At 30.7% G+C, this 14,494-nt stretch overlaps 1 protein-coding gene across 1 annotated transcript; it reads left to right on the top strand.

Annotated features, from left to right (window-relative positions):
* Window positions 1-8,750: 8,750 nt before the first annotated feature.
* On the top strand, window positions 8,751-12,620 carry LOC105158433 (protein WVD2-like 3). The gene is made up of 7 exons (XM_011075193.3): window positions 8,751-8,907; window positions 10,055-10,619; window positions 11,152-11,237; window positions 11,338-11,425; window positions 11,531-11,602; window positions 11,747-11,857; window positions 12,023-12,620. The coding sequence occupies exons 2-7, from the start codon at window positions 10,059-10,061 to the stop codon at window positions 12,302-12,304; spliced, it is 1,200 nt and encodes a 399-aa protein (XP_011073495.1). The 5' UTR covers window positions 8,751-8,907; window positions 10,055-10,058; the 3' UTR covers window positions 12,305-12,620.
* The last annotated feature ends 1,874 nt before the right edge of the window (window positions 12,621-14,494 follow it).

Raw genomic sequence — 14,494 nt, 5'->3', positions numbered from 1 at the left:
TGTTCAATTAAAATTAATATATTGATGTAATTATATATCTACTACCTTCTCATTGAAGAGAAAGAAACAAAAAAAAGCTTGTATTAATTAATGTGGTGTTAGTGGATTTGCTTTTTGATAATTGTTTGTTTAGTTTCAAACTTCACGGGCTTCAATAATAGCCTTTTTCTACAGCAATGTCTTCAAATTGAGGTTTCTAACTATATAAATATAAAATGGGTGAATAGTAATTTATCCTCCTATGATATTGAAAATGTACACATTATTTTTTTATGAAAAAAATATAACAATTTATTCCCCTATACTTTTTAAGATGAAGCAATTTACCTCCTTATACAGGGAGGTAAATTTCTTTATTTTAGAAAACATAGGGAGGTAAATTATTGTATTTTAAAAAGTATAGGGAGGTAGATCGCTATTGGTTTTTATAAGGGGGTAACTTGCTCATTTGCGATATCACAAGGGGGTTGCTTGCATGTTTCCCAATATAAAACTATAGGTTCCAATTCAGCACGTGTATCGTCTCATTTATGTCGGTTCAATTCTCATTGTTCTATGTTTTTATTGTTTATTGATATATAACCACTTATTAGAGGTACCTAATTATCAATTAATATAACGGATAATTACACTCTCCATTCTTAATGTTTGATGTAATTATTTTAGACCTCCTGTGGTTTGAAAAGTCATATTTAGCACTCCTAAAAGTTTGCTTTCATCTAATAAATAAGTCCCTCTGTTAGTCAAAATTCACCGAATCGCTGATATTAACAAAAAAAAACAGAAAAAAATCTATATTTACCTCCAATTGACTTATTACTGAGTTATTATAGGTCAAATAATTTTTTTATAACCAAATTACTCTCATACGTCTTCGTACGTTAATGCATGTGCTAAGGTATATCTTCACTGTTATAAGGATATTTTAGTCCAAAAAATTATTTGACCTGCAATAAGTCAGTAATAAGGCAATCGATGATAAATATCAATTTTCATTCATTTTTTTCGTTAATATCAGCAAATTCAGTGAACTTTGACTAACGCATGGACTTTAGCATACTTCAGGAGTGTAGATATAATTTTTCAAACCACATGAGGTCTACGTATAATTACCCAAACCTCGAGAAAGGAGAGTGTAATTATCCCTTAATATAAAACAAAATATAATTGACTCTTACAAAATTTGTCATAATTATAAATAATTCGTTATTATTTGAAATTTTTAAATACCCTTCTGAACTTAACGGTTATCTAATATTTGTTAAACTACGATTAAATCCAAAAAGTACTTGTAAACTTTTTGCAAACAATAAGAGAGATTTCATGATGATGGCAAATTTTAGAAGGGCCCACGGCAATATTAGTATAATAATATGCAACCGTCTTTTTATTTTTAAGAAAAGACAGCAGTAATTTGTCAAATAGTTAGGTGTAATAATACGCATATATTTTGTGATGACCCATGCGTAAAGACACGGATAATAAAAGTCAGAGTATTTCTATGTGATAAATAAAATGATTAGATTTATATATATATTTTTTATTCTTCTTATATTGAAATCAACTAATAAATATGACTTCTTTTTTTGTTTTAAACAATTGAAATGAACTATTAGGACATAAATATTTTCTACCTCCATTAGGAGTGAAATGTAATTTTTAGATTCTGAAAATATGATTAGAAACAATGAGAGAGAGAGAGAAACAACAAAATAAATAGAAAAGAAAAAGGTGAATGGACGGCAAGAATTGTTTGTCAATTGCTGAGAAAATGTGTGCCTACCTGTTGCATCTCTTTTTAAAAATTTTACTTTCCCCACATAGGATATAATCCAAAATCTCAATCGTTAAGTGAATTAAGTTAGATAAGGGATGGTTCAAATTGAACATGGATGGGGGCTCAAAAGGAAATGCAAGTGTTGTAGGGGCAGGTGGTATCATCAGAAATCATCCAGGTCTGACCGTCCTTGCATTTCAGGAACATCTTGCCCTCATCTCCAACACAGCAGCAGAACTGAAAGCTATCTATAAAGGTGTTAAATTATGCATTGATAGCAATATTTGAAAATTTTGGGTGGAAATAGATGCCAACATCGCCCTCAAACTCATTTCCTCTCCCCGCCAAGGGCCTTGGCACCTTCAAAATCTGCTACAACAAATTAGAAATCTTTTATCCGAAACTAAGTTCAAGATATCACACATCTTTAGAGAGGGTAAACAAGTGGCCGATTATTTTGCTAACCAAGCATGTTTCAATCAACATCTCACCATTCTATCCCCTGATAACATCACACGTATTCCTAAAGGTTTGATTAGTCTTGATGCTTGCTCTTTCCCTGCTATTAGAATCAGAATTACTAGTACCTCTAATTTCAGTTAAAATATTTTTCATGAAATTAGGGGTACTTCATTACTGATTGGTTCTTTGCTGATACTTGTTGTCCTATCTGAGCCTTTTTTATGTTATTTATGTGATTGTACCTGAATGGATTCCTTGGAGGTTACTCATGTCATATGGTTGACGTTATGGACAATGTTTCCCTCTATTTTTGTCTGGATACCTATTGATTTTTTCATTTCTACTGTACCCGTTTGTCTGGTCATTTGTTGTTATAGCCAACAGGTTTCTTTTGCAGGTTTGACGAACCCCTTTCACAGGTTGAACGGCTGCCAGCTATACAAACAAGATCTTCACGCCCATACTAGTGTTCATTTATTTATCCTTTTAGAACATTAGATACATTCTGGCTTGGCTCTTCTATACAGATTTATTTGCAGGTGTTGTTCGATCCACGATCTGGTGGGATAACAAGAACCTTTTTGACTGGCCATAATTTTTCTATTACACTTGTTCGTGTCTTTTGTAAGGGAGTAGTACTCCTTGTCTGTGTGTGATTGGTGCCGCCATATACTTAGGCATGGCTAATTCTATGCGGTCACAGGATCACTCCCTGCATGGAGGATAATGTAATAAACTATCTTTCAAGAGACAAAATGTGGTAATCATAAGATTTGGTTATTGCCTGATATGGATTTCACAAGCTCGATTGTTATTGTTGCCAGTCAATAAGATATACTCTAAGTATTTTGATTGAGTTTTCTACTATTGACTATTTTCTTCCACGTTCACCTCACTAAGCTTTTGCTTATATAATTTAAATTCCTTCCTCCAAATACAGGTGACAAACCGATCAAGTCGATATTTTGTTGACCTAAGAAAGAGATTAAGGTAATTAAAAAAGAAACTGAATGGTTAGACTCGTAATTGTTTGGTTATCAAGTTTCAATTGGGTGAGTAGAAATTATTTTTAAGATTTATGTTAGGTCATGTCCCAAAAATAAGGCCTAAAGTAAAAGTCCTACTTTTGGGACGTGATATATTTTGTGTGTTCTCATGTAAAATTCTTTTAGTTATACTACAAGTGAAAGCCTTTTGGGGGGGGGGGGGAATTATTTGTAGTATGGATTATTTTTAATTTTTTTTCTTAATTTTGATGAAGCTGTAAAATTTTGGAATTATATTATTAGTTAGTTTTTGAGTTATGATTAAACTATTTTTTGAAAAATCAAACAAATTTGGTGGACAGAATATTCAAAATAGTGGAAAGAGATTCATAGAATTCCGATAATTAAAAAATAAAAAGCAAAATAATTAAAGAAATAATAGGGACAAAATGAAATGGAATTAACTTTGTATTATTGATGCTACCAAAAAGCACACTGAGTATAGATAATTGGTGATGGGGTTGGTAAGAAATGAAGCTTTATCCTTTTGATGATGACCAGTTCATAGGTTGCAAGAGAACAACACATATATGATATATATAACAATATTGTTATCATATGTTGTTGAATTAGTTGTGAGTTGGTAAGAGTGCTCTCTTGCTTCATCTTTTGCAATCTTTTAAAATTTAAATTATTTTGGGAAAATTAGGTACTTTTATTTAAAAATATATATAAGAGAATATTCCCATTGGACGGTTAGATTAATTTGTACTTTATATTATCTATATTAACATTAAAGAATATGCAATTTTTCACTCATAAACTTCTATCGTGAAACTGCTACATTAATTTTATATTTTTTTTATGATAATACCCTTAAGTTGTTTTTTTTCTATTTTTTTTAAGAAAAAGGATGTGTTGATTTATATTTTTTTTTCTTATTTATAATATATTTTAAAATATAAAACATTATTTATTATATTCGCGCAAAAAAGTATGCCATGACTGCTCATTTTTTATGAGCATGTCTAATTAGTTCTTGATGCCATGTAAACTTGTTAAGCGTAATGTACATCGATATTTTTTAAGATTATATTTAATTATATAAATATCTCATACCTTTTAAAAAATTATAAATACATCTTCTGAAGTTGTAATTGTAATACACATGAACACCCCCATCCACACCCCGTGATAAATTGCATTGGCATCCCTTCGGAGATTTATTTATAATTTTATAAAAAGCATAGGATGTGCAATTAGATCTACTCTCATGTAGTGCTAATATAATTTACCCAATTATTAATAATTGAAATCTTTAAATTTTTATTTTTATCAAAATAATTTAAAGATACATATATATGTACATATTTATAAATGTATCATTATATTTGTGTAGAAATACATGTATACAGGTGATTATAACTTTTAATAATATTTCAAGGGTAAATTATATTAACATCCTTAAGGTTATGTTAAAATATATAAATATTCTTTTTTTTTTATAAAATTATACCTACACTCACTGAGAAGTGTTAGTATAACATTTTTCAAATGGTGTTTGTATAAACTTTCGAGGGATAAATTGTAATTTTACAAAAAGTAGGAATTGTTTGTGTATTTTAATTTAGCCTCAGGGGGTGTCAATATAATTTATCATGTTTTTAAAGAGTAGTTGAAAATATATATATATATATATATATATATATATATTCTAATCACTCACTATTTTGGAAAATAATAAAAGAAAAAGAAAGAAAGCAAAAAGTGATTCAAACAAAAGATATGTGGAAATCCATGTTGGGCAGATTCATTTGGTATTTGACCTCCAAACATAGCATATGAAACATGTTTTATTTAATTAATACTTACAAATAATTATTTGAAACACTTAATAATATTTCTTTAATGGTCCAAACTTTTAGTTCTTATTTCACTTTCACCCCAATAAAATTGCTGCTAATTTAAGATTTAATCAATAACTAATCAAATAGTTGCATGAGAAAGCGATATTAGACTTTGATCAGAAAACCACCTTATCATGAGTAAAACTTTCAGTCATTTTTTCTCATAATTCGAGGTAACATGAATAATTTCGAGATCATGGGTTCGATTCTCAGAAAATGTATGGGTATTTGTCTCACTTTGATGTGAGTTTTTGTAAGTTATTTGTTCTTAGTTGTTTGTTGAATTGATATAATTTGTTTACTGATTTTAGTCGAATCGATGTATTACTAAAAAAACAATTGAGTCGTTTTTTAGTTAACATATATCAATTAGTAAAATATCGCAATAATCAGCTTGTAGAGATCGGATGAAATCAGGAATTAACTAAGAAGCTCAAAACTTAATTAAATTTTTAATTCCAGATTCTGGGTTTTTTCTTTTAATATTTCTTAGTAAAAAAAAAGGTTAAAGAAATAATTTAGATTTTTTAACTCATAATAGATTAATATTAAAAAAATATATTTTTTAACAAACTCATAAAATTTCAACTCAAGCCAAGTCCGGGGGCTATAAATATGAAATTCTAGAGTTTAAAAATATATATATTTTTGGAATGAAAGTAATGAATTATTATTTTTTGAGTAAATTAATTATAATTATCAATATAAAAAATCTATATCTAAAGATAGCTACATATAATATATATATATATATATTTGTCATTATTTAAAAATGAAAAAATATTAATTCACACTGTTTGCAAAAAAAAAGTCTTTTTTCTTATTTTTTTCCTAAAACAACAATATTTAACTCTCTGGGCAAAAAAAAAAAAATTCTTTTAACCCTATCGTTACATTTCATTTTTTTTCGGAGAACGGGATATCGATCGATTAAACAAACGTGCATTAATTAATTAATTGGTGGATTTGGTAGAAATGAGGAAAAAAAAAAGTAAAAACCTCAATTTTCATTTATTTTTTCTTTTAGTAATTTATTAAAAAAGATTTAAAACTAATAACAAGATGGTATTAGAGCTTTATCAAAAGGGTTGGCAATAGCAATAGTTAATAAAAAGATTATGGGTCATATATACTTAGCAATTATTATTGGTAGAAACCCTAATCTCACGATTTGTGGGATAGTTGAGACTTAAACGTCGTTTTGACAACCTAACCCCCTCGCAGTTAGACTGTCCAAATTATCATTAGCTGTATTTTGCAAAGCATCCCCTTTTCACTTATCCTCATCTGCTTTCATATATATTATCGAATTTAAGAGAAATTATAATTTTAGTCCTCTAACAATTTTGGTCAGGCATGAATTGATTTTTATAATTTGATTCTATAGCCTTAAAATTTTGATAATAGTAATGATTTTTTCGATGAATTTGGTCGAAAAATTGGATGTGACTTACACAAAATTCAATTAAATTACGATTCTAGTTCTGTAACAATTCGCGCAGGATCAGAAATACAAACCTCTAAGTTACAGGAACAGAACTAAATTGCGAAAATTAATTCACGCAGAACCAAAACTGTCGCATTTCATAAGTTACAATACTAAAATTGTATTTTTATTTCCTTAAATTTAAGCTAAAGCAATTTATTTTAAAAATCTTTTATTTAATTTCCCTTAAGTCCAAATTGCTCCCTTTTGAAGATAAAGGTGAATAAATTGTTGAAATGTTAAGTTAGTGTATGTAATAAGAAGCTACAATTCCTTTTATTGCAATAAAGGCACAAAAGTGTTTGCAGCAACTTTTATTTTTTTAAATTATTTTAGAAATTTTTATAGATAGTAGTTAACAAATTAATATGAATATTCTGCAACGTACGCACGTCTACTCACGTATGCATTTGAGACGAAATTTTTTAAGAGGAGATCTTAAGATCCAAACTACTGGACTGTTTCTAGAGAGTGAGGGTGGGATTGGACTATCGCGACACTGCAAACCTAAATTTAGGTTTTCTGAGGATTCATTTGGATGTACGGATTTAAATTTGAACGAGAAATTTAAAAAAGAATTACAAAATGAATTTAAAATTCACCACAATTTTACTAAATTAATATGACTTTTTCATATACGCACGTCCACTAACGTATGCATTGTAACCAAAATCGTCAAGAGGATATCTTGTTATCCAGACTATGGACTATTCCCAAAGGGTGGGCTGGGGTGGGGGTGGGGGTGGGATTGGACTCCTGAGACGCTGCAACCCTAAATTTAGGTTGTTTAAAAAGCTTTCATTTGGATGGACGGACTCAGATTTGGACTAAAATTTAATAAAATAGATTTTAAATGACTTCATATTAAAGAAAAATGAAATCCATCACAATGTCACTAAAATTAATTCAAAATGAGAATTAAAGTATTTTAAATCATTTAAAACATAAAATCATCCAAATAAGTGTAATGAATTTATTATTATGATCTTAAATTTTAATTCAAAAAATATCAATCCAAATACAACATAGGCGAATTTAAGGTGATTTTATGATGGAGTAATAGTTCAACATCAACATATGCTAGCGCTTATGCGCTGCAACAAACTCACATAATATTAATTAGAAAATATCAAGTAGTAATTTCGAAGTTGTCATTAAAAATAGCGCAAATTATAACTATTGTTTTGAAAATTTGCCATAATTATAAATTTGATATCGTTGTTTGAAAAATTACAAATACCCCCTCAAACAGAAAAAAATAATTATGTAGTCTCTAGACGGTGAAGTGTACGTTACTATTTTACCATTGTTGTGTGTGTGTGTGTGTGTGGTTTTTTTTTTTTTTTCTAAAAACTAAAAAATATGTTTGGAAAAATGTAAAAGAGTTTGAGGGTGGGTAAAGTAAATAATCTATGGGGAATATTAGTTCATAAAAATATTTTTAAAAAATTATAAAAAATATATAAAATTATAATTTATAATTCAAAAGAGCATTTTGGTCAGTTCAGTACAAAAATTTGATGAAAATCTAATGGAATGGGATTGTTGTTAGACGAACATTAAAATCAAGGGTATTTATAATTTTTCAAACAACAAATAGGTATTTGTAATTATGAAACCTCAGAAAATGTGGTTGTAGTTTACCTTTAAAAATATATATTAAGTCAATAATTTTAATTTTCTTAATTATTAATAATAAGAAATTTACATATAAAATTTATCATTATAAGTGATTAGGCAATAGGGTTATAATAATTACATGTGTCACTATAATTAATTAGATTATTATTATATATATGACATTATTATTTTTAATGATAACTTTATACACATTTTTATTAATTGACGAATTATATTTCATTTTTGAAACAGAAAAAAAGTAAAAAGAAAATCAAAATAGGCCCATTATTATTATTATTATTTTAAAAAAAATAGAAAGTATGTACAATTTTGGACCACCATATCAAGAAAAGAAATAAAAATTTTGAAATACCAAAAAATTCAAAAAGTTTTACCTCCAACATCAAGGGCAAAAATGTCATTTTATGCGCTAGCTTTATGACTCTACTTGGATAAGCCCCATTACTTTTTTACTCTTTCCACTCCCATTTCAAATTTCTCAACCGCCGTCAACTAACGCCGTTATTTTATCCCACCTCCTCCCCTCCCCCCTCTATAACTATCTGCAACAGAAGACAGACAAAGCCCACTGTCACACACACAGAACACGCAGTGAGAGTTCAAGGAACCTCCCGATAAGGAAAACCCAGAAGCGGAATCGAGCGAATTGTAAGAATTTGAGTTATCCGTGAGGATTTTGTCCTACATTTTCAATTATTTTGTTGTTTTTTAGCTGTATGTTCATGTATATGCGTGTTTCACATACAGTTGTAGCTATATCAATCTGTTGTGTTTTTCTGATTTTGATGTTTCTATACAAACAGATCTAATTTGTGTAAGGCGGTTTTGCAGTGTACATTTTGCTTTGCCTGTGGATTTATGTAATTCTGTAATGGATTGATTGGGTTGGTAATATCATCGTCTGGTTCGTCAGAGTAATTAATTTTCTTGAACAGAAGTATAATCATATATGGATACTATGATGGTATGGTCTTGTACTTAATGCCCCCAAAAGTTGTACCTTTTCTTGTGAAGATTGTGGCTGGGTGCTCAGTTATCAGTTTCTTGTTTCTTTCAATGAATAATTTTAAATGTGGCGATATATTTGGTTTCTTTGTTCTTCTTGTTAAGTTGGTTGGATGGTTAAAGTCTGTATTATTTGTTTGAAAATTATTTTTCCAAGTGGAAAATTTGGAACTTCTCGTATCATTTATATGTTTTTATTTATATCGAAGGGGAAATTATCTGGAACCAGTCAAATTCTAATTTTTTTCACAAAGAATAATTGCTGGGCAAGTGCCGCATACATATGATTATGTTTGTACATTAAGGGATACAGATGCTAGCACAGGTAATATATTCATGATTTTGTGTTCATAGCCAATTAATTCTGCCATGGTCGGAAGCCAGATGGCTCTCTTTGTTCGTCTTTTTCATCTATTATCCATATTTCTTTAGTTCCATTATGGGGTTCCTGAAGTATGCCCTATTTCATCTTTTTCACTGTATTGTTGAGTTAAACAGTCATCAAACTCCTTATTGTTATTATTACCTTAATTGCTGAAGTTCTTAATTATGCATATTGTGTAGCTAGTTGCATGATATTGTTCTTTAAGCATTATGTCGAAGTCTAACTGGAATGAATAGAGATTTATTCATGTCATAAATACCCTGATATGTTAACAAGTTAGACGTTTTTACTGAGATTATAATTTTTTAATGTCGTTTTAGTTAATTTGGTTATATGGATACCTTAGGCTATAGTGCTTGTTTCATATGGAGGACCTGAAAATAATAGTTCTGCTTATCATTTCAGGGTCATGGTGATGGAAGGCAGTGATGCTCATATTGACAAGGAACCAGATGGTGTCATTATATACACGAACAGTGTCAATTGTGATTCAGGTTATGGAAATGTAAGCCAGGAGGAAGTGGAACAAATGCCTGAGCTTATTAATCTTGAACCACAGCCTGTTGATATAATAGACGTGAATGCTGAAGTACAGGACTGTGAAGTAAAAGAATGTAATAGTGACACATCAGCTGAGGTTAAAAAAGTATGTCAAGTTGAGACAGGTGAGCAGAATCTGGCCAGCGTTAATGGTGAAACTAACATGAATAAGGAGGATGTGACATCTGAATGTCGAAAAGTGATGGATCAGAACAAGAAGACACGATCTTGTGGCAAAAAAGCTACCAGGTCTCCTGTTGGAAATTGTAAAACGAAATGCACAATTCCACAGCCATTTGCTCTGGCAACTGAAAAACGTGCTTTAAATGGAACTCGTCCTTATGGAACTGAGTTTGACAGTATCTGCACTGGGGACAAAACATCTCATGCTCGTGTCCTGCTACATCCAACTTCTGGGAAGCAAAATCCAGTAAATTCCTTCAACCTACCTTTAGATTTCATGCTTGTTTTAAATTCTTTCTCATGGAAATGTGAATTTGGTTATTGCTAATATTTTCAACTATTGATTCTATGAGGCAGTATCTTATGAGTTATGACCGCGAAGGCATTTTCTAGTAATTTACGGATTCAGTGGCTCATCATTTCTAAGTACCCTAATGCTATTAACATGTAATTGCTCCTATATTTAGTACGCTATCTTTGATCTTTCAAAAGAAAATCTCTTTTTCAAGAGAAACTTTAATCAATTTTTTTAATTTTTCTTAGAACATATGCTGCTATGTTACTTGGTAAAGGACACATAATCATTTACGCTTTCATTGGGTTCTACTACCTTTCTGTACTTTGTACTTAATCCCAAATCCTCCTGTTTTATGTTAATTTTCTTGCATGAGATAATTGGTTCAAATGAATAGAAACTTATTCAAGGTGAGAGCAAGCAGTTATTTGAGCATCTAAGCAAAGCAGCCTCAACTACTGATACCAACTTTATCTGGGTGCAGACAGTATCACCTATTGTACCAAGGAAGCCATTGCAACCTGATAACAAGAAGCACCCGGATGAAGATAACTGCTCAGTTGCCTCATCGTATCCTATCTCCCATAGCCCTAAGTTTTATCTTTCCCTATAATAATGTTCCTTTTTCTATGTTGTGGCTACTATTTTGAGTTTCCTTAACCATGTGAAGAACTGTGGCATCAGCAAGAAAGTTCAAGACAACAGTTGCCTCAGCTCCAGTTTTTAAGAGCAATGAACGTGCTGAAAGAAGGAAGGAGGTAGCACCAATTAGTTTTCTTGCATGTGATATTTATCCACATTTAAATCTGAAAGTGGGATATGTGATTCTGTCTTGTTATTCTAACAAGGCTTCTCTATTTTAGTTCTACTCGAAGTTAGAGGAGAAACATCAAGCTTTGGAGGCTGAAAAAACCCAATGCGAGTTAAGGACTAAGGTAAGTTTATACTCTTATCTAATATTTTGAACTGTTATATAAATTTGAATTTTAACACCATCAACTTATGCTGTGTTATTCAAGAAGACCCTTTCTGCCCTTCTCTGCAATGCGTCCTTCACTTGTCTGACTTCAAATTTGTAGGAAGAGAGCGAAGCAGCGATCAAGCAACTGAGGAAGAGTTTGATGTTTAAGGCAAGCCCGATGCCCAGCTTCTATCATGAGGGACCACCACCAAAGGTTGAACTGAAAAAGGTACGCTGCAAGAATCACAGACGCAAATTCTTTCTGATGTTATTACAGATTTGATTCTTCCTATTAGGAATACAATATTATTCTTGAGAACGAAAATAAGCTCATCTTTGCATACTCATTAGCGCGTGTGTTCATCATAAGTGTGTTCTTGTTCTGAAATATCAGCCACCTCCAACTCGTGCAAAATCACCAAAGTTGGGCCGAAGGAAGAGCTGTAGCGATGCAAAAGGTTCAGATCGAGGAGCCGAAGAAGCTCGCCACAGTTTTTCCATTTTCAGAGACAGTCCCCCTGCGGCTTCTACCAACAGGAAAAATGGGAACAATATACAGAATGGTCATGCTTCCTGCAAAAGTAGAGAACCGACCCGTCAAGGGGTAGAGATGGAAGAGGCTTTTACACCTAAGATGATTGGAGAGAGATGCATGGATATTGCTGTTCATTCCTGATGAGCTGCTGTAAGTTATCTAATTAAAGGCGAAAGAGTTTAATTTATTGGAGAGAAAAAACCTCTTGTTCTTGTGCCTTGTGACTGCTGTTGTTAATTGCATACCTCAAACTGCAAAGCCCTTTGCGTGGTTCATTTTAAATTATTGAGTGGTGTGTAAATTCCTGTAAGTTACCACATTTTCAAAGTCCGCGTGTAAATTATATTTTCACCGAAAACCACTAGCAGTCATCTTACAACATTTGTGCTTCACTATTTCCTCCAAGTGCTTCATATCACACGGAGAAATTTAACAATGGCACATCCCAGTTTCTGTATTTACTATCTACTTCTACTGCTCCTTCGTCGTCTGTGTTTCTCAATACTGGGTTGTCTACTTTCTTTACGTTTCATGGTATCCTGTTCAAATTCATTAGTTGAAATTCAAGGAGCAGGTTTCTGTAGTAAGTTTGAGTCCAAGGATAACTATGATTACACATAAAGTTTGCTGTGCCCCAGACACAGTAGATGTTGGGGGCTTCTATGCTCATGATTCAGTTGAGGACACACACTTACAGCATGAGGCCTCCATCTAATTATGCTTTTTATGGGTCGGAAGACTCGGAACCCTTTGTTTTTGGTGTAATTATGGTAAGTGTTATCATCGAAGTCTGTAAAATCATGTCCGAAGGCGCAAAAAAGTGCCTTCCATTGCAGTGTTTTGTGCCGAAAATCTGTAAAGGATGGCTTTCTGAGACTGATGGCCCTCAATGGACTGAGATAAGATTCATCTCAAGTGGAATAGAAGGGCTGTAGAATCAAGAATGTAGATTGGGGTTTGCCATGTGTACGAACCTCTTGGACTGGGTTGTGAGTGTAAATTTTCAAAAATTTGAGGGGTAAAGTGTAATATATATTATTTTACAAGGGGTTCAGGTGCAATTAGCCCAAAAAATTAAACTAGGTTAAATTTTTTTTTTTTGACAGAAAGAATCATCTCAGTAACCAATTGACTTCGAAATAGAATTTTTTTTATGCTTATTTATCGGTTCAGTTCACTTATTCATTTTATCTCATTTCTTTTTTATTTAGTTAATCGAATATAATATTTATATATACCTTATCATTATTGGAGAATACCTCTTTAATACCTTATCATTATGGTTAAGTGCAAATTTTATAAAATTGAGATGGTAAGTTAACAAAAGAAGAAATTAAATATCAAAATATAAAAATGGGTATAATTCGGATGGCGAAATGTGATTTATTCTTTTTTAAGAAGAATAATACTAAGATGTATATATTTATAAAATATTTAAAATAAATTTAGTAAAACATCCTCTAAGTATAAAATTAAAGGGAGAAGATAACATATACCAGATCAAAATACTTCATTGTATATTCGATTTTATTTTCATTTTCAATTTTTATTTTTAATACCTTCAAGTGAGTTTTTCATTCGGTACTGCGTTTTGTCTGAGTAATAAAAATATATTTGAATTATAATTTTTTGTGGTAGCTTTTTTTACGAAAAGATGTGATAAAATGAAAATATTGAATTAAACTGTTTTATAATATTTTTTATACAAAAAAAAAAACTAAAATATCTTTTACTATATATATATATATTTTATATAAAAAGACTTATAAAATTTATGGTCCAATATCAGGAAAATAAAGAAAGAAAAAAAATTCAAAGCAAACAATTTGAAATGGTATATAATAGAAATTAGAAAAATGAAACCAAACAAGGACTAGTGGCTTGTTTGGATTATGTTCAATGAATCAGTTTTGGCTTCTTTGAGATGAGCATGTCTTTGGACCACAAATGCGCCGCTTCTTGATTCAAAAAATTGCTTTCATGCTCAAAATTAGTAGTCGTGGCACGATGTTTCTGTGTGTACGTAATAAATTTTTTTTAATTTTAAATGTATTATAAATAAGAATAAAATATATAAATAAATACATCATATTTTATAAAAAATAAAAAATAATAAAGGGAAGAGAATATACTTAGGGATACTATTGACATAATAAAAAAATTGCTATCATGGTGTCACAAACTGTTCTTTGTGAGATTTTCTTTCTTTACGTTAGTATAGATTACTTCCAACTGTAATTGGAGTGTTTACAAATAGAAAACTGAATATTTAATTCAATAATGCTCCCACTATGTAATCTAATTGTACATTCATACACAATGAATAAAAAA

The sequence above is a fragment of the Sesamum indicum genome, linkage group LG3 (assembly GCF_026168435.1).
Source record: "Sesamum indicum cultivar Baizhima isolate 11 linkage group LG3, ASM2616843v1, whole genome shotgun sequence".
Taxonomy (NCBI): Eukaryota; Viridiplantae; Streptophyta; class Magnoliopsida; order Lamiales; family Pedaliaceae; genus Sesamum; species Sesamum indicum.
The sequence above is the reverse complement of the archived record's forward strand: the minus strand, read 5'-3'. Positions and strand labels throughout refer to the sequence as shown.

Bases quoted from the DNA above. Each gene is read 5' to 3' on its own strand.
- LOC105158433 (XM_011075193.3), top strand. From the start codon at position 10,059: ATGGTGATGGAAGGCAGTGATGCTCATATTGACAAGGAACCAGATGGT. The intron at 11,238-11,337 runs GTATCCTATCTC...AACCATGTGAAG, and splicing joins AACTGCTCAGTTGCCTCATC to AACTGTGGCATCAGCAAGAA. The intron at 11,426-11,530 runs GTAGCACCAATT...TCTCTATTTTAG, and splicing joins GTGCTGAAAGAAGGAAGGAG to TTCTACTCGAAGTTAGAGGA.